The sequence below is a fragment of the Tamandua tetradactyla genome, chromosome 4 (assembly GCF_023851605.1).
Source record: "Tamandua tetradactyla isolate mTamTet1 chromosome 4, mTamTet1.pri, whole genome shotgun sequence".
NCBI lineage: Eukaryota > Metazoa > Chordata > Mammalia > Pilosa > Myrmecophagidae > Tamandua > Tamandua tetradactyla.
In genome coordinates this window covers 28,326,777-28,351,909 of record NC_135330.1, presented here as the reverse complement: position 1 = coordinate 28,351,909, position 25,133 = coordinate 28,326,777, and the positions used below count along the sequence as shown (strand labels likewise).

Genomic DNA, 25,133 nt, shown 5'->3' with positions numbered 1-25,133 from the left:
ATTTGTCATAGCAGCCAGGAATCTAAGACAGAACCAAAAAAAAAAAAAACTCACATGACAACTAAATAAGCAAGATTACATCATTAAATATCAATTATATGGCTCTTTCCTCATCATATCCATGTAGCTCCCTTTCATGTTATTCTCTAAGTAGTGATAAATGATTTTTTAAACAGCTTTCTTGAAATATAATTCATATACCACACAATTCACCCATTTAACATGGACTGTTTAACAGCTCTAGCATATTCTCAGAATTGTGCAACCATCACTACAACAATTTTAGAACATTTTCATTATCCCCTGTTCGTTTCCAAGCTGCTGGAATGCAATATACCAGAACTGAAATGCATTTAAAAGGGGAATTTAATATGGTACAAGTTTACAGTTCTAAGCCTATAAAAATGTCCAAAGTAAGGCATCATCCAGGGAAAGATACCTTAATTCAAGGAAGCTCAATGGGTCAGGAACACCTCTGTCAGCTGGGTAGTTACGTGGCTGGCATCTACCGGCCCCTTGTTCCTGGGCTCCACTGCTTTCAGCCTCTGTTCCTGTAGGAGCTCCTCATTTTGCTTTTCTGGGACTGGCTTTCACCTCTTGGCATCCCTGGGGTCTCTCCGGGTTCTGACTTCTTAACATCTCATGGGATACCTGCTAGATTCTAAGCACCCCCAAACATCTGTGGGTCTGTTCTCCAAGTACTGGCATCTGTGTCAGCTCTGCTCTGAAATTTTCTGTTGGCTCTGTTATTTCTGACTCTCTCCAAAATGTTTCCTCTTTTAAAGGATTCCAGTAAACTAATCAAGACCACGTAGAATGGGTGGAGTCACATCTCCATCTAATCAAAAGGTCACACCTACAATTGGGAGTGCCACATCTCCACGGAGATAATCTAATCAAAAGTTTCTCCGCTGCAGTATTCGATTATGATGAAAACAAATAGCTGCTCCCACAAGATTCAATAAGGACTAAAACATGGCTTTTCTGGGGTACATAATACTTTTAAACCAGCACATACCCCCCCAAAAATTCTGCCCTTAGTTATCACCTCCCAATCTCTCCATACTCCCTATCCCCAGCCCTAGGCAGCCACTAATCTACTTACTGTTTCTATACATTTGCCTATTCTGGACTTTTCATAAATATGTGATCCTTTGTGACTGGCTTCTGTCACTCAGTATAATGCAAAACTATGATTATAAAAGATGGATATTTTTCCACAATATAGGTGGGTTCTAATGAATTTAACTATTTCCCTATATTTTAACATAAATAATGCTGTGATGAACATCCTATACTATTTGGAGTTCCTGGATCAGATTGCTAGAATGGAATGAATGGGTTAAAGTGCCATGAATTTTCTAAAGACTGTAACCATATCCTCCCAAGTTACATTTTAGAAATGTTATACAATAGACACTTCTCTTAGCAGGGTATGAAAGGATCAGGCTCTTTAAATGCTTGCTAGCAATATGAGTTACAGTTTTTAAAAAACTGCTGTTTGACAGAAGGATAACTATGTCTCGTTTTTATTTCTTTGAATATCAGAAGCAAGAACTGTTGTCATATACATCATTCTGTGGCTTTTGTGATAGTAGACATTGCCTATCCCCCCACGAGCAATCCTTTTAACTGTTGCTTTTGCAATGTCAGTTTATGGATTCAAGGTGTGTGAACTCTAAACTCTAGCACTAGAACTTGTTATAACCTTGGGAAAGTCATCTGACCTCTCTGAGCCTGACTTCCTCATTTAACAAACAGAGCTTCACAAGGATCAATTACTATAACTTGTGGAAGTGCTTTCTATACAGTAAAACCCCTGTATAAATTCTTCGTTTTGTCCCCAGCACCAGTTTACAACCAGGACAGGATCTGTGCATCTAGCTGGACTGGATACTAATAAAGGTGTGCTATCCCCTGCAGAATGGGGTGTGGCTCAGGGAAGCCTGCAGTTTTTGAAACAGAGGGAGAATGAGGTTGGAAGCAGTTGTTCAGTTGACTCTCACATATGATGAACTTACTTACTAGGCATACAAAGCCCTACTATTTATTTGGAAATAATAATACTGACATTTATTGAATACTTATCAAGTACAAGACCCTACACCAAGAATGCATTTTTTCAGCCCATGAGATAGGTACTATTATTCACCTCCATTTTGCAGATAAGGAAACTGAAAGGTTCAATAACTTGACCAAGGATGCACAACTATTGAGTAGCAAGCTGGAGTCTGCCTGCTATCTACCATCTGTATTAGCTAGGATTCTCCCTAGCTAATTCTCTGGGGGCCCGAAGAAAAGTGTACAGTTGAGGACAAGTGGGAAGATTGGGAGGGCAAGCCTGATTCATTATGGTAGAGAATAGTAGACTGCTCTCTCCGCAAGAGTGACTTCGCACCCATTCCCTACTCTCACAGGAGGCCACAAAGGGTCCAGCCCCTGACAAACTCACTGCTAAAAGAAAGGGAAGTAAAAATCCTCTTTCCTAAGACCAGACGTGGGCACTGCTGATCACTGATCATGGCTTCTGATTAGTGAATTTTGATTACTGGAGGCCCAACTCTGAGGGCAGCCACTGTTTCAAACCACCCAGATAAAGATAGCAGCAGGAACCACTCTTTCACCTCACTCAGGACAGGGGCCATGGAGGTAGACTTAAAGAAGCTACGGTTGCTCAGCGCTATGGGCAGGGTATAAAGTTGAGGGACTGTAACTGCTGGACACAGCAGGAAATTTCAGCTCTGGGGAGCTGCTGGCGATCTTGGTGTCCATCCTGATTCCCTCCCCATGGCCCTTTGGAGCCAGTCTGTGTCCCCTTTGTGGGTTCTTTGCCCTGTTTTGGCTGAGAAATACTGTCCATCCTCCCAGAATTTGTCCACCAGGCAAAAGTAACTTGCTTTTGAAAGGAATATAAGAAACTACAAAGGCAGACAACCTGTGACAAAGGTCTACCAGCTTCAAACACCCAGGAGGCGGAGGTCTGTCTCTTGAGAAACAGAGAGAACAAACAAAGTACTGTAAACAGGGGAACTTCAAAACAACTGACAAGCAAACCCCAGGTCAAGACAGAGGTGCAAAAAGACAGGGAAATCCCTGCACACCCAAGAAAATCACCTTGGGCGGACCATCCTCATAGGAGGCTGAAGTTCAAGAAAAGGTATGCCTTCTCACCAGCTGGCTACAAAACCAAAAAATCAGATATCCCAGGGAGTAAATCCCAGAGTGAACATTTTAAAATACTAAAATGTACAATGTGCAACAAAATAGTATAAAACAAAGAAACAGGAAATTATGGCCCATATAAAGGAAGAGGATAAAGATCCACAAACACCAATAAGGAAGCCCAGAATATGGACACACCAAACAAAATGTTTTCAAAAAATGATTTTAAAAATGCGCAAGGCAATGAAGGAAAATAGAAACAAAGAACTAAAAGATATCAGGAAATTCTCGCCTGCCATGCCAGAGACCTGGGTTTGATTCTCAGTGCCTGCCTATGCAAAAACAAAAACCACAACAAAAAAGATATCAGGAAAACAATGAGTGAGCAATATGAGAGTCTAAGTAAAGAGGCAGAAATCTCTTAAAGAAGTCAAACAGAAATACTAGAGTTGAAGACAACATAACTGCAATGAAAAATGTCCAGGAGATTTTCAAAAGGAGATAGAGCTGGCAGAACAAAGAATCAGTGAACTCGAAAACAAGATAACTTGAAAATAAGTCAGGCTGAGAATCAGAAAGAAAAAAGAATTATTGAAAGTGAAAACAGCCAAAGACAGTTCTGAGGCACCACCAGGCACATCAATATATATGCATAATGGGAGTCCCAGAAGCGGAGAAAAGAGAAAAAGAGGCAGAAGAAGAGTCAAGGAAATAATGACAGGAAACTACCCAAACTTAGCAAAAGACATAAAGGCCAGAGAACACCAAACAGGACAAATATGAAGAAAATATACCCAACATATACTGACCACACTACTAAATGCAAAGGAAAAGGAGAATGCTGTGAAAGCCGTGAAACAACCTGTTATGTACAGGGAGTCCCAACTAGATTGAGTGTGGATTTCTCATCCGAAACTGTGGGAGCAAGAAAGCAATGGGTAGAAATGTTTTAAAAGTAGTGAAAAAAGTTCTTACTAGCCCAAGAATTGTATATTATCCAGGGAGACACGCTTTCAAAAATGAGGGAGAGGGGGTGCAAAGTAGTTTGGTGGTAGAATTCTTGCCTGCTATGCAGGAGACCTGGGTTCAATTCCAGGCCCATGTGCTTCCCAAAAAACAAACAAACAAACAAAAATTCAACAAATCTTGCTGCAATAATGGGATATTCATACGGTAAAAGAATGAAAAAAAAAAGAGGGAGGGATTAAGACATTCTCAGATAAACCAAAGCTGAAGGAATTGATAGACCCAACCTACAAGCAATGCTAAAGGGAGTTCTGACTGAAAGAAAAGAACACTACACAGCAATTCAAAGCAGCATAAAGAAATAAAGATTTGTGATAAAGGTGACCATTTGGGAAATTATAAATACCAGAATTATTGCAGTATATTTGGGATACATAACTTCACTTCTTACTTCCTATAGGTGCTAAAATGCAAATGTATAAAAATTAATGATAAATCCATGTTTTTGGACATACAGTGTACAGATATAAGTGATAACAAGTACAAAAAAATAAAAAGGTATTCAGATAGAGGGTACAGGAAAAGTATATGTGCATGCTATTGAAATTAATTTGGTATCTAAATATAATTGTTATATATTTAGGATATTAAATTTTAATCCTGGTAACCGCAAGAAAAACAGATAAAAAATTGTATTCAGATAGAAATGAGAAGACTCTCAACACAGTACAACACAAAAAATCAAATTTTAAGAAGTAGGCAGTAATGGAAGTGAGGGACAAAAAAAGTATAAGACATGTAAAAGCTATTAAAGAACAAAATGGCAGAAGAAAGACTTTAAATGTAAATGGCTTAAACTCTCCAGTCAAAATAAAAATTGACAGAATGGATTAAAAAAAAAAAAGCATGACCTAACTATATGCTGTCTACAAGAAATTCACCTTAAATCCAAAGACACAAATAAGCTGAAAGTGAAAGGCTAGAAAAAATATATATATACCATGCAAGTAATACTCAAAAGAGAGCTGAGGTAGCTATATTAATACTGCATAAAATAAGACTTTAACAGTTATAAGGGACAAATATGGTCCTTATACACTGATAAAGAGGACAATTCAATTCAATGAAGCAAATACTGACAGATTTGAAGGGAGAAATTCACAGTTCTATATTAATAGAAGACTTTAATATACCATTTCAGTAATGGATAGACCATATAGTCAGATCAGTAAGGAAACACAATATTTGACTATTTTTCATAGCAAAATACTGAAAGATGCTCAAGAGACTGAAATTTGGGGTATTGCTCACATAATCTTCTTTCGAATATGATGCAAAAAACAAAAGAAAGAAAACAGCCCATACAATAATAGAAGCAGAGTCAAACTGCAGTTCAAACAATTTTCTTGAATGATGAAAACCACAGCAATTTCAAAGCATCTAATATACAAATCTTAACTGAGCCAACACAAGGTTTTTATAAAAAATATGAAATGGGTAAGTGTTTCTATATTTGTTCACTGTACTGATGCTTGCCACATTACATTTCACACACTGCAATACAGGAAGCAACAAGCATTTTTAACATTTATACTAACAAAACAGCATACAAAAGATTTGCATTTATTAAAGTAGAACATTTTACCCTGATTTACAAAGCTGACGCTCACTTTCTCTATTAGCATTCAAATCATCTTTCACTGCTACCTAATTCCTTCTCTATCAAACAAAAATTATATATTTTACTTACTGACCCTCTAATTTAAGGATGTCATAGAAACCCTACATTGTTCAATTAATATTAAAATAATTTTATAACATTACTAAAATGACAGACAATATATTTACATAACATTGACTACCTAATATTACAGGTAGAAATAATTACGGTAGTTATTCAGATGCCAATAGGAATGTTTTCAGCATCACTATAAATACATGATATTTCTATATCATACTTTCTGGTTTTAAAGAATTATACATAAAAGGCAGAAAAGTTCTTTTATACACAGAGTCAATATTTCTACTACATACATTCATACGTTACAGCTATACGTTACAGATTTCTAGAAAGAAAAGTACATAATTATTACATCAGCTTCTTTAAACAACTTTGACTAGGTGTGGATATTTCAAATACATCAAGATTGACTTCAAATACCATTCAGTTATTTGAGGAATTTTATTGCTTTTTATTGCTACCTAAGGAATTATGTTGGCATTAAAAAAGAACAGAAGACAAATATTAGTTACTACATTAAGGGAACAAAAAGGTCCTACCTGTTTCAACCTCATGAAGAAGGTCTCTGTAAAAGTCTTTCTGCTGAAATACCAGAATCGCTCATTTGCAGGGTACACACGAACGACCGTCTCCAGGAGAAAGCGCACAGGCTCCACCACCTCCGTGACTACCATATCAACTGCCACAGTCATGTACACTCGTTTATCTATGGGAAAAATTTCAACTGCAGGTTATGAAAATAAATAACAGTAAGAGGGTGGGCCATGGTGGCTCAGCAGGCAAGAATGCTTGCCTGCCATGCCAGAGGACCCAGGTTCGATTCCCGGCACCTGCCCATGTAAAAAATAAATAAATAAATAACAGTAAGACATACATGCAGCTTCTAGTCAAAGGTATAGCATGACACCTAAAGTCAGAAAAAAAGAGATTTATCTTAATTCAATTTAATAAATGGGTACAAATGTCTTTTAAGGACTAAGAAACAACATATTTTGTTGGGGATCGGGGACTACATCATACTTATATTTCCATTAATCCATGTATGTTAATTATATACTTGAGGAAAAAGTAAATGAATCAACAAACTCCACTTGGAACTACAAAGTAAATACTTAAAAGTAAAAATCACTGTAAGCTCTTACAGCAGTCACATCTATTCTAGAATTGTAACTGTAAAGAATTTCTACTGTAAATTCTGAGATGCTGAGCTATTTGTGTATAACCTGGTCATTCCCTAGAACACCTGAGACTCAAAGTTAGAGCTCTGAAACTCTGAAAGTCAGCATTACCCCATACAGCAACAACATAAAGGTTTAAAAAGTGATCAGCCTACCATTAGAGATACGAATGGAGCTGATCTGGACAGGACTAAGCTAAATCAGAACACAGGGTAAAAAATGATATGGTCTATATTTTAAAACTTCAAGTCCCATGTGAAACCAAAGGAAGAGATGTTTATTTGGTGCAAAATTTGTATTTTTGGTAGCACACTATCTACTTTAACTAGTATGGTCAGTTTATTTGAGCATCATAATTACATGGAATCTTGAATACGGAGTGAGATCTTGTTAGTTTGCATCATGAGATTGAGAAAATCTTCTTGACGAAAAGGGGGAAGAGAGATGAGACAAAATAAAGTTTCGATGTTTGAGAGATTTCAAACAGAATCGAGAAGTTATCCCGGAGGTTATTCTTATGCTTTATATAGACAGCCCTTTTTAGTTTTTGTTGTATTGGAGTGCCTAAAGGGAAGTACCTGAAACTGCTGAACTGAATTCTAGAAGCCTTGATTCTTGAAGACAATTGTATAACTATATAGTTTTTACAATGTGACCATGTGATTGTGGCTGATGCTCCCTTCATTCAGGGTAGGGACAAATGAATAAAAAAAAAATAAGTAAATAATAGGGGGAGGATAAGGGGAAAAAAAATTGGGGTAGACTCCAATACTAGTGGTCAATGAGAGGGTAAGAGGTACGGGATATGTGGGTTTTTATCTTTTTTCTTTTTATATCCTTTTCTGGAGTGAGCATGGTGATGAATATACAACTATGTGATGATATTGTGAGGCACTGATTGGATACTCTGAATGGACTGTATGATGCGTGAAAATATCGCAATAAAAATATTTTTTTAAAAGTCATTTTAAAAAGTAAATATCAGGGTGCACGGGTGGTTCAGTGACAGAATGCTCATCTTCCATGAGGGAGACCCAGGTTAGAAAAAAAAAAGGAAAAAAAGTAAATATCACACTATCTACTGTCATAAATTTTATAGTTTCACTGGGAAGATGACAACTGACATATAAAATAAGTATTTGTGAAATGGCTATCTACTGCTCTTGCTATACATTACAAACTTCTTAAGGACCATCATGCTCTAGCCCTGGATTATCTAACATTATGTGTAGACACTCACATTCTACATCTACCATGCAATTTATTTCAGTTCATCTAAAATATTTGCTCCCTATTGTTTCTGAGACTTCACATTTGGTATTTCCACTGCCTAGACTATTTCTCTTCTCCTTTTCTTGACAACTACTCACTATCCTTCAGGTCTCAGTTTCTATACATTTTTTTTCCTATAAGATTTGCCTAATCTATATTAGGCATTCCCTTCAACTCTTCCCTGCTACCCTACACTAACCCTATCATCTCACCCAACATATGTTCCACAAATGAAGGAATTATAGATTGTACACACCATTGGGTCTATAATACCTAGCATAGTGCCTGGCATAGAACAGATAATCAAAAACTATTCTTTAAATGATTTGCAATTTATTTTCACATACATCTAATAAGCTATAATTTCATAAAAATTTATCACCTGAATTGATTTAATTATTCATAGCAATTTATGGATTATTCTGTTAAATTCCAAAGGTTGTTAAATTCAATCAACTGAAAAGATGGTAACAGCATGGTAGAAGGCATCTGAATTTTATTTTTAGCTCTGGTGAGACAAAAATATTTGCCTTGGTTAAGTCAGTTTGTTTTACTACTTGACTAAGTTAACTTCTCTGAAAAATTAAAATAATGGTATCAGTCTTTTTTTTTTGACAAATCAGAAACCTGTAACCGTTTCTAAGGTAAAATCCAGCACTTTCTTTTTCTCAGTAATAATTATAAAATAAAAACACAAGCAAGTGCAGTATTATTAAAAGTTTTCACGGGTGGGCCACGGTGGCTCAGCAGGCAAGAATGCTTGCCTGCCATGCCAGAGGACCCGGGTTTGATTTTGGTGCCTGATCATATTAAAAAAAAAAAAAGGTTTTCAGAGCTTTCCATGAAAATAAAATCCAAAGTAGCTTGTTTCTCTTTTATTAAATGATTATAGCATGGGGGTAAGGGGGGCGTGATACCCTCTTTGTACTTAACCATACCTTGTTTGTTTACTATGATGTGATCTTTTCACACAATAAGATAGCTTTTCTTCATCAAGAATAAATTATATTCAAATAAAGTCAAGAAGCCACTCTGGAGGTAGCTTACACAAGCCTCAGTTAGATTACTCTTATACAAGCTTCAGTTAGATATTGCTACCTCTCATAACTTGCCAAATCTCAACCAAAACCATTCCTGCCAATCCCAAAGAATACCTAGGGCATTAAATAAGATTTTACAAAGGTTTCATGCACTAGTAACTTTCCAGAAGCCTACAAACTCCAGATAGATCCCTGGACCACATAAGTCCTGAATTGTATAGGAACCAGCCTTTCCAGAACATCAAATCCCATATTATAGACAGCCCCTTCTAACATGAAAAAGTTAGAATACCCCTAAAGAGTGGGATAAAGGTCAAAGGTTATGGTAGAGTTATAGAGAGAACATAGGATTTAACAAATGAGTATGATTGCTAAATCATTAAACTGATATTTCTTTTAGTCTCCAGTACTTTACAGCGGCTAGAAGTAAAAATTTTAAATTGTGGAATTGTAACCCATATAAAACTCTTAAGTCTGCTCTATAATTAATTGTAGTGACAGTCTTTGAAATGTATTGCTTTTTTGTATATATGTTATTTAACACAAAAAATAAAAAAAAGAGAGGGAGAAGATAAGATTTAACAAATGGGTATGACTGTTGAATCATATTAGTATTTCATTTGGTCTCCAGTGTCTTGGAGCAGCTAAAAGAAAAAATGAAAAACTGTGGAACTATAACCCATACCAAACTTTAAAATCTGTTCAATAACTACTTGTTAAAATATACTTGGAAATTTATTGCTTTTTTGCATATATGTCATCTCACAATAAAAAAAGTTAAAAAAGAAAAAACAAATTATACTTAAATTGTAAAGAAAAACATGAAAGGCTTTGAAACTGGCTTCTCAAGATCCTAGTAGGTCTCTTAACTAGTGCAGCTTTCCACATAATTTGATTATACACTGTTTTTCATTGTCTTTGAGTTATTTCACATTCTGTATATTGTAGAAAACTGACAGCAGCACAAATGTTTCCTGTCCATAAAAATGCAAGTTGTTTCTAGCAAAATGCAATTGATTATTACCCTTTGGTTATCAGCTAGTTTTGCCAGCTTTACATTTATTTCTAAATTCATTTCAGCATTCCTTTTCTTACTACAAACATGTGGTACTTTGAATTCCCCTTTAAACATGTAGGACATTTTACTGGTTCCTTCACTAATTAATCATTAAATAAAATCTCAAAATGAATATATTTCATCTTTTCATGAGAGCGAGTCAAGATCATATTCTCTTAAAATTATACTTTAAGAGTTTTGGAGGTCCCACAAAGATGCTCAAAGGATTTACCCGACAAAGCCAGGTAAACAAAGTTGCTACAGAAGTGTGCCTACTGGGCTGTTTAAGCATACATGCACATCTTTTCTGGATCCCAGAGGTGAATTCCAAGTGTCAACAGAATTTCAACTTTGCCGACTCTTTACATATTTCATTTTGATTCTCCTCTCCATCAGTTTGGTTTTATTTTTGGTTTTAGTTTGCTTGCAGTTGATCAATTATTCCCTTTTGGTGGCAGAAAAATGAAAAATTTGATTTTGTAGTATGACCATTTGGTAATCTCCGACAATGGATTATTGCGATCTATTCTCTGCTGAATGAAAGATAATGGAGAATCTGGTTTGTTAGTCTTTATGTTTGTCTATTTGTCTATTTTGAGCACAAATCATTTAAGGATTTTATACCTATGGTGAAGGAGATCAGCTCTCTGATATATGGAACAGACAGTTTCTGTCTCTTGTGTCTTTTCACCTGTGGCTAAAACTGTAGAACTGAAGCTAAATAAACCCTGTATTAGAATGGCTATGTGTCTGAAATTCAAAAAGCTTTGTCACTCATTGAGTTTACAATGATTTTCTGTCACCAAAAGGTACTGATAAGTTAGATTAAAGTCTCCTAAGATAAAGGAACTCTCTTCTGACTGGCTTATAGCAATAAACAACCAGTTACAAAAATCTAGCATTGTTAAAATTCATACCAAATAAGGAAATTGGATTTCTAATACTTTAAATGTGGAATTAAAAAAAATTTCATGCAAAAAACATGGACAATTAAACTTCACCACCAGGGAAACCCGTGCTACTGTGTCAAACATTAGGGACACCAAAATCAATAGGCCAAGACCTTGATGTTGAGGCTTACTCTCATGAAGTTTACATACATAACAGAAAAGCTTACCCTATCTACAGATATGTTCAACAGTTACTTCCAGAAGTCCTCTTTTGTTGCTCAGAAGTAACCTCACTCTCTCTAAGCCCAACTCTGCAAGTGAAAGCATTGCCAACCCCCTACATGGGACATGACATCCAGGGGTGAAAGTCTCCCTGGTGATGTGGAGGAATACTCCCAGGGATTAATCTGGCCCTGGCACCAAGGGATCAGCAATGCCATCCTGACAAAAGGGAGAAAAGAAGTGTAACAAATAAAGTATCAGCGGCTGAGAGAGTTAAAAAAGAGTCAAGAGGCTACTTCAGTTAAACATTGCTACCTTTCATAACTTGCCAAATCCCAACCAAAAATCATTCCAGCCAATCCTAAAGAACACTTAGGGAGTTATATAAGATTCTACAAAGTTTCTGTGTACTAGGGTAACTTTTTAGAAACCTACAACCTCCAGATGGGTCTCTGGACCAGATAAGGCCTGAAATGCAAAGGGGTCAGCCTCTCCAATACATCAACTAGTTCCATCCCCCTATACATATTATCAAAAGCCCCTTCCAACATGAAAAATTTAGAATGAGCATAGCCCAAATACCCCTAAAGAGTGAGACAGAAAGATCAAAGGTGATGGTGAAGTTATACAGAGAAGGTAGGATTTAACAAACGAGTCTGTTCAGTTTACTAACATATATATAGTTCTGTTCACTAACATATATATATTAGTGTCCTGGCATGTGCTTTTAGAAAACAGTACAGTGTTAAGAGTCAAAATTTCAGTTTTATTTAAAATATTTTCTTGGTAACAGCCTTACTTTAAGTTACTCTAGACTCTTCTAGACTACTGATCTTCTCAGACTCACTATGATGGTGTCAAAGTATGAGTTTCATTTTTCTTATACATGCTCTGCTTAAGATTCATTGGGATTTTTTTTTTAATTTGTGCACTGCTTATTTCATACCATTCTGTCATTTCTTCATTGCTTTTAAAAACATATCTTTTAAGATTTATTTTGTCCAGTATTGTTACTCCTCAATTAAAAGATAGTTCAAATAACCAAGTCCGCCACTAGAAGAAACCTTCAATCATCTTTTTTTGAAACCTTACACACCATCCATCTCTATTCATCAACTATATTTATATCAATATCATAAAATTCAACAAAAATGCTATTAAATTCTTACCAAACACAAGGCATTACACCTGCCAATTCTGTAATTGTCCTCCTTTCTGTAATTGGTCACGTGGTCATACTTCATATTTATCACTACCTTCTTCTATCACCCATTCCATGTTCTCTTTACCCTCAGCAAGTACTTCAAGCTGGCCCTGGTTCTCTTGTCAGGTGAGTGACCCAAACCTTCATTCCTGAAGTTCCTGGGCCATTGGTAGTCCTGCCTGGATTGGGCTATTGCCGTTTTCTGTTGACTTTAATCACAGGGCATACTAACAGATGCCCTAGGGGATCTCCTGTACCAGGAAAATTCTCCTTTACCTCCAATGTGTAGCTGCAGTCCTATTTCGCCTTGATAGTCAGAATCAATCACCCCAAACAGAACACTAATCCCCTTTCAGGCCTGTTGATACAGTGACATTAGAAGCCCAAAGTAGCCAGATGACAGTCTTAACTTCTGGTTCAACGGAATCATTATTATATCTCCTGATAGGAGCACTCCTCCTTTTGACCAGCAGAGCTTACGGTTTCAGGGACAGGAAGAAAAAATTTCCTAGTGGATCACTAGGGGTAATAGTAAGTAGTGCCACGTCCATTTCCACCCGTTAATTCCTGGACCCATGAATCCTGGCTCTGGGAGAAACAGCACCATACGGATACTGATTCAGAGCATACAGAGCCTCCTGGAGAACACTGCCCCAGCCCTGTAAGGTATTACCCCCTACTTGGCACCATAACTGGGTCTTCAAAAGGCCATTCCACTGTTCCATCAACCCTGCTGCCCCTGGATGATGGGAAACATGGTAAGACCAGACAATTCCATGAGCATGTGCCTATTCTTACACTTCATTTGCTGAGAAGCGGATTCCTTGATCAGAACCAATGCTGTGTGGGATACCAGGACAGTGGACAAGGCATTCCTTAAAAACATGGGTAGTAGTTTTGTGGAAGCATTATGTGTAGGCAAAGCAAACCCATATCTAGAGTATGTGTCTATTCCAGTTAGAACAAATTGCTGCCCCCTTCCATGATCGAAGTGGTCCAATGTAGTCAACCTGCCACCAAGCAGCAGGCTGATTACCTCAGGGAATGGTGCCATATCAGGGGCTGAGTGTGGGTGTCTGCTGCTGGCAGGCTGGGCACTCAGCAGTGACCATAGCCAGGTTGACCTTGGTGAGTGGAAGTCCATGTAGCCTTAGACCATGCATAACCTCCACCCTTACCACTGTGCCCATGAGCCCATTGGGCAATGGCAGAATTGGTTGAGGAAAAGGGATGATTTGTATCCACAGGACGGGTAATCTTATCTATTAAAACATTCCTCTACTGAAGTCACCCTCTGGTGAACATTCACATGGGACACAAATACTGTTCTTTGCCCACTCAGAAGGTCTATCCACATACTTCTTCCCCAGACCTCTTTGTCACCAATTTTCCAATCATGCTCCTTCCAAGTCCCTGATCACCCACCCAAACCATTAGCAACAGCCCATGAGTCAGTATACAAACACACCTCTGGCCAGTTCTCCTTCCAAGCAAAATGAACAACCAGGTACACTGTTGGAAGTTCCGCCCACTGGAGGGATTTCCCCTCACCACTGTCCTTTAAGGACATCCCAGAAAAGGGGTTGTAGTGCTGCAACTGTCTACTACTGGGAGATCCCTGAATGGCAACAGTGATGGCCATTGGTATTTGGGCCACTTCCTCATATAACTTACTTGTGCCTTCAGGATCTGTTCAAACTCTATATCTTATATACCATTTCCATTTTATGATGTTAATACTGCTGTGCACATCCAACTCTATGGCTTGGTGGATCAGGCAACTTGATAGGCAACGCAGGTCTCATGGTAACTTTGTGGCCCATGGTTAAGTATTCAGTCTCTACTAAGGCCCAGCAGCAGTCTGAAAGCTGTTTTTCAAAAGGAGAACTATTTTCTACAGAGTAGGGTAAGGCTTTACTCAAAATCCTAAGGGTCTACATTGTGATTCTCCTATAGGAGCCTGCCAAAGGCTCCCAAAAGCATCCCTATTTGCCAGTGGCACTTCCAGCACCATTCGATCTGCTGGATCATATGGCCTAAGTGGTAGAGCAGCTTTGCACAGCAGCCTGAACATGTTGCAGAGCCTCCTTTTATTCCAGTCCCCACTCAAAACCAGCAGCTTTTCTGGTCATTTGGTAAATGGGCTGGATTAACACACCCAAATGAGGAATATGTTGTTTCCAAAATCCAAAAAGGCCAACTAGGCATTTTTCATTCAAAGGAGGGGCCAGATGCAACAGCTTATCCTTCACCTTAGAAGGGATATTTTGACATGCCCCACATCACTGGACACCTAGAAATTTCACTGGGGTGGAAGGCTCCTGTGTTTTGTTTGATTTATCTCCCATCCCCTGACCCACAAATACCTTACCAATAAGTCTAAAGTAGTTGCTACTTCTTGCTTACTAGGCCAAATCACCATATCACTCATCAATATAATGGACTAGTGACATGTCTTGTGGGAAGAAGAAACAATCAAGGTCCCTGCAGACAAGATTGTGACATAGGTCTGGAGAGCTGATATACCCCTGAGGCAGGATAGAGAAGGTATACTGCTGGCCTGGCCAGATGAATGCGAACTGTTTCTGGTGGTCCTTAAGGACAGCTATTGAGAAAAAAGCATTTGCCAGATCAATAACTGCATACCAGGTACCTGGCGATGTGCTGATTTGCTCAAGCAATGATACCACATCTGGAACAACAGCTACAATTGGAGTCATCATCTGTTTTTACATTTTAAAAACAGATAAAACTCCTTCTATAACAATGTTTGAAATTCTTACATTTCAATCATCAAAATTATTAACTGGCTTATTTTTCTCATTTATGTTTTCTTTCTGAATGATTATAAGAAAGAAAGTTGGTTACTTGCAAGCCTATCTCCAGAAATAAACTATGGGTGTAAAAATTATTTATTCCTAATATATGAAAAGTAAAATTTTATGTAATTATCACTGCTTTTTTCTTTACTTTTAGCCTTCATGTTGAAATAGCTTAATGTGTGGGCAACTACATGCAACTTACAGAGCTGGTGAAAATTATCCTTAAGGAAATTTGAGTATAATTATCAATTTAATACTGTTCATTGACATATAATATTTCCATATCAGTATTCACTAATCCTTCCTGCCTTTAACCAAAAGTCTACTAGAGATATAAACCAAACAATGTAAGACTAAAGATAAAACAAATTAATCCATTATTTTCTCAAAATAAACTATTAGTTGAATGACAGTGAAGCATAGGTTGCAATCAAAACTTATCAGGTAAAACTTTAAATTTTAGTTCAAAGGCAAAATAACATAAACAGTTAACAGATATTTGGAAAAAGTAGGAATAAAAATGCCACAATTGGGAAAAGATAAATGTGGCTATTTTTTTTTTTTTTTTACCATGGGCAGGCATCGGGAAACAAACCCACATCTCCAGCATGGCAGGCGAAACTCTGCCACTGAGACGCTGTTGATTGCCCAAATGTGATTTTAACATTTATAACTTCTATCTAATACTAGACATGTCAAACGAAATGAAAAGGTAAACAACTAGGACAAAAAATGTTCGTCACAAATAAAATCTTTAATATATACAAACTCAGGAAAAAATACAACTAAGATCCCAAAGTTCAAAATACTGGAACTAATAAATAATAAGCAAAAAAATGAATAATCCATAACATGAGAAAAAAAGGTAAATTAAAACAGCAATCAAAACAGGTAAAATTCCAGAATTTAGTTTTGTTTTCATCATTCTCTTTCATATTCCTCCTTCATCCTGCTCCTAAATAAAACAACTCTATAGTGACATATGAAACACAAAACCCAAATGCCCAGATGCTTTCTGTATGGTGTAATAATACATATTATAGTAAATAATTAATCCACACACCTTTTAGGGGATTCTTTTGGAGTAAAATGAGATTTTCCCCCCTAGAATCATAAAGTATGAAAAGGAATCACAAATTCTAAATTAAGAAGAATACTGCCATTTAAAATGATTACTGGAATTTTTTAAAAACAAAACAATATCATAGTTCATAATGTAAAATTTAAAGCAAATAATAAGGTATCTTTTAAGAAAATTTCACCTTTTGGGGTTTCTTCATTAAGTGCCAGAAAAATTGGTGCATTTGGGTTCCACGTGCCAGTGATAACATAAGCTCTCCCATCATGGCTCTTTCCCATGGATTCCTATAAAAGTTCAAACAGCGATCACTGAGAATATATACATCAAGAAAATCACTATTTTAAATTATAGGCATATCTTCACTTTAAGCTATCTAGTTAAAATTTGGATTTACAATCAAACAGGGAACTTATTTTCTGTGTCAACTTCTTGTCACTTTCAAAACCATTTATTGAAATATGAAACTCGCCAACATTTTTCTGCAAACACACTATCTACTTAAAGACACACATCCCTTGGATAAAAGGAGGCACACCTATACATGCTGAATCACAAAAGCATAATATCATTTTGAAATTATACTGAACTTCATCGCATGTAGTTGTCAAAGTCTCATGTACCTACACATATAAGGATTCACTTGGTTTCTATTGGAACTATAATATGGATCTCTCTGAAGACAGTTAAACTGAATTAATAAGGAAAAGATTAACTTAGTATTTTTTTCTAATGTTCTAATTTTAATGTATTCTTAAAATATTAAATTATTTTTTATCAGTTAATAATTGAATACTTTTCTATTATCTAGATATAAAATTTGTATATTTTTTCCTACAATCACAAAATACTCTTAGGAGACTAATATCAGTTTGTAACTAACGCCCAAGTGTATTAATTCACTCCGTAGTACTTTTATATTTATTCCTCTTTTCTTTCATTCTTCTTCATCTCCAGTCTTTTAATACTTTAACGAAGTCAGTTCCTGACTCTCACTAAAGAGGTCAGTAATTCCTATAGTGAGAACAAAACCACATATATGTTGTATACATGTATGCATGTTTAAGGAAGTGGGGGTGTCCCATGGGAGAATATCACAAAAACATACAAATATGTACATATGCAAAAGCATATTATCTCTAATACTTTAAATTTTCTGTACTAATTTCCTCATTTTATAAATAGAGACTGCTAAAAGGGTCAGACTAAAAGAGAAAAACTGTTTTTCCCCCACAGATGCTTCTCTGAATCCCTATAAAATTATACCAGTTATTTGGTAATTACTATGTTTATTTTTCTACTACAATCTTTTCCTGATATATCACAGCCAGATTGTATAGACTGAATGCGAGGACTCTGTATTCCAGATGTTAAGTCTAAAACCCCACTGGCCCCAAGGCCACTTGTAAAGAAAACCACCTTCGAGCAACCCAACACACTTAAATATTCACATTCTTTCTCTCTCTTCCTCTGCTTCCTCTGCCCCAACCTCTTTTCACACACATACATACACCCCATTCTCTATGGACCCACTACTGGACCTCCACTCAGAAACAGCACCTGACTCAAAAGAACCTACTCCATTCTTGGATCAGGGCTTACACTGTGCTTAAGTCCAAAGAGATGAGCTAGAACAATCAAATTCTCTCTTTCAATTAACAAATACCAAGGAAAGTAGGTAGTTAGCAGTACAATCTGAAATTGATGGTTTTGTTGAGAAGTCAGGACAGGACAGGCCAAACATAAAATGAAATTAAAACAGAAATTACAAAGTAAGGAAAAATACCCAAAGAATATCAAAGTATATTAGGAAAACTACCAAGTGTTAAGGGAGAAATACCAAAAATAAACATTAAAAATCTTCAAAAACAATAAACCAGGCAGAGACTGAAAGGGAGGTTGGGGGGGGGGGACCAAAGAAGGTAAGAGAAAGAAGTACAAATAGAGAGAAGAGGGGCAGAGAGAGAGAGAGTCTGAGCACCAGAGGTAGAGAGATCCAGCCCAGCCGTGATGAAAGAAGGCAAGAGGCTTTGAGAAACAGTAAGTTTATAGCAGGGTATGGTGAGGTAGAGAGGAAGAGATCAGGTAGCAGAGCCCACTTTGCAGGTTTGGGTACAATTTCATGAAGATCAGTAAACCACTTTTGTCTCTAAGGTGTTCTAAGTGAATCTTTGCTTCATGTAACCAAAAGAGCCTAATTAAAACTGCCAAGTTTTAAATTTCTTAGTAGTCCTCAGAATACATGTCCCCAGTAGTAATGCCTTATACATCAAAAACTCTCAATAAAATTTCTCCTCATCAAGTTTGACATTTTTGCTGTTGAACTAGACATTTCCATCCCACAGTTTGGTATGCCCCCAGTCCCTTCTAAGAATACTTCTGCATTCAGTCTTTGCTGAAGAGTTCTCCCTGAACTCTGCTTCTCAGACATGGCTGACAGACCCAGGGACAAAAGCTGAGGGGCATCAGGACAGACAACAAAAACCTTTGCCCAAACCAAGCCATGCTGTAACTACCAAATGCTCTTCTTAGGAAAATAAACTAGGAAATACAAACAGAAAGAATATGGCAGTTTACAGTGGGGACGCAGGCTGAAAGGTCATATAATAGATGCTAGAGAATCGCAGAGTGTTGAGTTACAAGCAAGTAAAAGCTTGAGGCTGAATAGGCAGAATGGAGGGCAAAGCAGTCAAGCAGTACAAGAAAAAGGAGATGACACAGCGAAAAAAGCAAAATAATAATAATAATAATAATAACAAACTCACACAGCTAACCCATTAATCCATTAAGCAATTAATTTTGAGGATAGTAAATGAGGGCCACGCTCTGTATCTGTGAGCACCCAGCAATGAAAACAAAACAAAATGTATCTAACAGTCTAATGTTCTTCAAACAATTTTTGACCCATTTGTGGGTCATAAAATCAATTTAGTAGGTTATGGTCAGACCTTTTTTTTCAATCAAGTAGAATAAAAAGTAGTTCAACACACATGTAATAATAAAATATTGTTTCATGAAAGTTTCACTTCAGCTTTTTTACACATATACACATGCAAGCATATTGGATTACAATGTAAAATTAACATGTAAAAAAAAATCAGTTAGTAGTCTATGTCGTTAAACAGTTAACTATAAAGATTCACAAACTTTCCAAGGCATCTCTAAGATATCCTTGAATTTTTAAATTGTGTTTCAGTCCATAAAACCTCACTCTATTGGGTTTTCTGCTCCTGTTGGTGCTTAACTGTAGGCTTTTCTAGGTATCAGGTTGTGGGTCTAAAATTCTCATTTTCTTATTTCTACACTACTATCCCCCCAAAAATATTATCAGTACTGGAAGTACCAAAAAAAAAAAAAAAAGACTAATTTTATTTTTATATGATTTTATTTATAGATACATACATATAAAAGTATGCAAACATACTATACAAATGGGCTATTTTACTGAAATATGTGTATTCATTTATAACCTCCTCTTTCATAAAGATCTTATATTTCAACTAGATTTATAGATTATCAAACATAGAAACGTTTGAATTTACCTTGTTTATTAGAAAATATTTGCAAAGAATAAATATCAACTTTGGTTAGAAATTGTTAAAAGTCTCATAAATCTATCTCATAAATTCTAAAGTTAAATAAAATGTTTGTATGTGTTGTCCAAGTAATCTAAAAAAGTGAAATTTGTTTTCAAAATGTTCACATGATATTTGGCATGTCATACAGTGAAGGAAGCATATAAGAGAGTGCTCTAGAGGACATAAAATTTTTAAAAGTAAGAAAAATTACAAGGAATATGATTTCAAGTAATTACAAAAAAAGAACCTTATAATAACTAGATCTGTCCCATAGGCGCCATTATAAGATAATAAATTCCATTTTATTAGAGGTAGTCTAGCTGAGGCTCAAAGACAAAGTATTAAGATACCATGAAGATATCACCTTTTTAGTTAAGATATAACCTTTTTAGTTAAGGTAGCCATGTTTCTTGAAGATGATTATATAATGATATAGCTTTTGCAATGTGACTGTGTGATTGTGAAAACCTTGTGTCTGATGCTCCTTTTTTCTACAGTATAGACAGATAAGTAAAACATAGGTATTAAAAATAAATAAATAATAAGGGGAACAAATGTTAAAATAAATTTAGTAGATTGAAATGCTAGTGATCAATGAAAGGGAGTGATAAGGGGTATAGAAAAAAAATAGGGGAAACAAAGGCTAAAATATATTGGGTAAATGGAAATACTAACAATCAATGAGAGGGAGGGGTAAGGGGTATGGTATATATGAGTTTTTTTCTTTTTTCTTTTTATTTCTTTTTCTGAATTGATACAAATGTTCTAAGAAATGATCATGGTAATAAATACACAACTATGTGATGATACTGTGAGCTACTGATTATATACCAAGAATGTAATGATCATATGGTAAGAATGTTCATTTTCGTATGTCGTTATGCTTAAAAAAAATTTTTAAATTAAAAAAAAAAGATACCATGAAGATTTACAGTACTGAGTAATAACAAATCACTAGTGTTGATAACTGAAAATACTCATCCTCCCACTTGTCCACGTAAGCTTGCATATCTTTCAAAGAATATCAATGATGATGAGACGGTCTATTCTGATAAGGATTCTTTAAGGCAGAGGACTGCTCTGCAAGTTAGTCAAATGAAACCAGGGGGTCTCAGAAGTTTACACCACATCTGTAATTTTATAATTTGAACTTAGGTTTTATGAAAAAACCTCCAATGAGTTATCCTAATCTTTCAAATTCTGAAGGTCCATGATTAATCAGGACCTAAGATCTTATAAGTTTTTAATGCCTCAATGCTCCTATACTATCCCCTTCATGGAATTTCCAGAACTTCAAAATGCTATTGCTTGCCTTAGGTAAAACCACATTCATTACAGATATGTCACAGAGAGATGGAACAGACATGGATCAATAGCCAATTTATGTTTTCACATCCAACATAACTGTTTGTCCTTAACTGACCTATCCAGTCAGTACTTTCTCTGTGTTTCCATGGCCTATTATACTAACCCTATCAGAGTACTTAACCAATTGCTATAGTTGCATACTTAAGGTCTGTTTCCATTATTAGACTATAAACCTGTAGATGGTAAGAGCTATATTTATTTATATCTGTAACCCCAGCACTTCATACACTGCTTGGCATATAATACGTGTTCAAAAGGCTGAGTGAACTATTTAAGTACAACTAGAAAATCAGTGTGATGTTACTATGAGATAATTCAGAGAAAAAGTTGACATCACTGGATGATATTTGGCTGACATTTGTAAAACACAACTAAAAGGAAAAAAACATGGTGCTTATTGTTACTATATATAAAATTTTCTGTTAATCAAGTGAGAAACTTTATACTTACTCTACCATGACTATTTCCTATAACACTTTCAAGTCACAAAATAAATATTGTTATTAACTGCAATGTTAGAAGGTATTTCTGTTTAAAAGTTAATATGGGGCTGGCAACAGTGGCTCCATGGCAGAGTTCTTGCCTGCCATGCCAGAGACCCGGGTTTGATTCCTGGAGCCTGACCATGACAAAAAAGAAATTTAAAAAGTTGATATGGCTCACTACTTTTACATTAGCTACCAACTCTTGAGTTTATATTAACCTTTAAGGGCACTCCTTAAATAAGTACTATTCCTACAATAAATACACTTTGCTAAAGAAAGGTAGACAAGAGGCAAAAATTCAGAAAGGGAAATGCTACAAAGAATATAAAAGCATTCATCACAGTACTCAAATTAATAACAGTGCATTAAAATAAATAAAAGGCACCATATTTACTCTGGAGATGCTTACTATAACCATGTACTTTATTATTTTTGGCTCAAAGAAAACACATCTTCCTAAGAAACCAAACAGATGAATAAATGGACATTATCATAACACTATCCTTTTATTTGCTTTCAAGTCACATGTGATTTCTTGGTAGAAATTTACCAAACCTCTCTCATACAAGTAACTACGTTAGGATTTCCAAGTTGAATTATTAGTATTACAGCTGAAAAATCAGAAATAATTTGATAATACGACAAAATTTTTAAATAAAAAATAACTATCATCTATACTTGGTTAAGGTGCTTAAGATTATCATTACCATATCCAGTAAATGCATGTCACTGTTCTTCACGTTTCGACCTGGGCTTAATAACATTCCAAAACATCTGAAAATATTGGGGAAAAAACAAAAAAGAAGAAATAAGGTATCAAGAATATACAGAAGTAGATGCCCAGTGAGCAAAAAGCCTTTTTATAATAACTATACAATCTCATCTCTGTACTTACAAATAGCCTTAGTTTTTTCTTTTAAAAAAACCCACAAATTAAAACTCTTTAGACACATACCAAAATTGCATAGAAATAAATTATCTAAATTCCCAGATCTTCATTTTACATGTGAAAGATTGCCAATCATCAGAAACCACCATAAAAATGGCCACAGATTGTTAATGAAAGAAAATATTGTGGTAAATAGATTGTTACTAAGCAGAAATGAGATTTTATTTGCCTTACTTATTCTAAATATATAGATCAAGATCAACTAATCTACTTAAATAAAAAAGAAGGCTTTTGAAAATAAGAGCAATATATTATACTTTCACTGCATTAAGCCAGATTAACAGAAAGCCATCTATTACCCTATCAATAGTCAGGTGCACTGAGTAGCATGTTAATGTATATCCTCATTTAAAAAAACAAGTTATAAGAACCTCATTATTAGTTATGTGATATGTGTATTAGTAGCAATATTATCCAACACACTATATACCACTACTGTTTACTCTACTCTGTGCTTCCTGATACTAGAAAAACTTTAGGAACCCCATCAACACTACCACTTTATTTATAAGGACTTTCACAATCTCTAAAGTTCAGCTAAATCTAAATTCTTTATATTTGTTAGTCTGTTTTAGCACTACTTTATGGGTGAGAAAAATATTAAGTCCAGAGAAGTTAAACAATTTATCCAAATTCATACTGCTATTAAATAATCTTTTTAACTTAAAAGGCAATGTGTAGACTTCCGGAGAAGATGGCGGCTTAGTAAGACGCGCAGGTCTTAGTTCCTCCTCCAGAAAAGCAACTAAAGAAATAGAAACAATACGAAAGAGCTCCCGGAGTCACAACAGAGACCAAAAAGACAGTGTACCCCATTCTGGAACGGCTGAACCGGCAGGGAGAATCCGCTGCGGTGAGATACCCGAGGGGCGCACGTTTTCCCGGCCGGGCTGGCTGGCGACTGGGGTCCCCTCCACGCACGTGGCTCCCCGGTCTGACTGGGAACGTTGGATAGCGGGGCCCTCCCGCCACGCTTGGCGTCTAAGGCCAGCTGGGCAATTTGGACCGGCACTCCCGCAAGCCGCAGCGGCCGGCGACCCCCCCCCCACGCGCGGTTTCCCGGGCCAACTGCCCCGCAGACAGACGACCGCCACAAGCGCCACCTACTGGGCAGGAAAAGAAAAACAGAGCCCAGAGATTCCACAGAAAAACCTTTCAACCAGCTGGGTCCCACACCCAGGGAAATCTGATCAAATGCCCAGACACCAGCAGAAAATAATGGATGACGCTCGGAAAATTGAAGATATGGCCCAGTCAAAGGAACAAACCAATAGTTCAAATGAGATACAGGAGCTGAGACAACTAATGCTGAATATACGAACAGAAATGGAAAAACTCTTCAAAAACCAAATCAATAAATTGAGGGAGGACATGAAGAAGACATGGGCTGAACAAAAAGAAGAAATAGAAAATCTGAAAAAACAAATCACAGAACTTATGGGAGTGAAGGACAAAGAAGAAAAAATGGAAAAAACAATGGATACCTACAATGGTAGATCTAAAGAGACAGAAGCTACAATTAGTGAACTGGAGGATGGAACATCTGAATTCCAAAAAGAAACAGAAACTCTAGGGAAAAGAATGGAAAAACTTGAGCAGGGGATCAGAGAACTGAATGACAATATGAAGCGCACAAATATACGTGTTGTGGGTGTCCCAGAAGGAGAAGAGAAGGGAAAAGGAGGAGAAAAACTCATGGAAGAAATTATCACTGAAAATTTCCCAACTCTTATGAAAGACCTAAATATACAGATCCAAGAAGTGCAGCGCACCCCAAAGAGAACAGACCCAAATAGGCGTTCTCCAAGACATTTACTAGTTAGAATGTCAGAGGTCAAAGAGAAAGAGAGGATCTTGAAAGCAGCAAGAGAAAAACAATCTGTCACATACAAAGGAAACCCAATAAGACTATGTGTAGATTTCTCAGCAGAAACCATGGAAGCTAGAAGACAGTGGGATGATATATTTAAATTACTAAAAGAGAAAAACTGCCAACCAAGACTCCTATATCCAGCAAAATTGTCCTTCAAAAATGAAGGAGAAATTAAAACATTTATAGACAAAAAGTCACTGAGAGAATTTGTGACCAAGAGACCAGCTCTGCAAGAAATACTAAAGGGA

General features: G+C 36.3%; 1 protein-coding gene across 7 annotated transcripts in view; it reads right to left on the bottom strand.

The window, feature by feature from the left end:
• RABGAP1L (RAB GTPase activating protein 1 like) overlaps positions 1-25,133 on the bottom strand; it is a 734,005-nt gene that overhangs the window by 572,204 nt on the left and 136,668 nt on the right. For 5 of the 7 annotated variants that reach the window (XM_077157041.1, XM_077157040.1, XM_077157043.1 and 2 more), the window contains 3 exons: positions 22,771-22,837; positions 16,817-16,919; positions 6,409-6,575 (listed from right to left, as the gene is read on the bottom strand). In XM_077157041.1, coding sequence (XP_077013156.1) covers positions 6,409-6,575; positions 16,817-16,919; positions 22,771-22,837 — 337 coding nt within the window. The remainder of the gene's footprint in view (positions 1-6,408; positions 6,576-16,816; positions 16,920-22,770; positions 22,838-25,133) is intronic. The other 2 variants (XM_077157045.1, XM_077157046.1) reach the window with 1 other exon arrangement.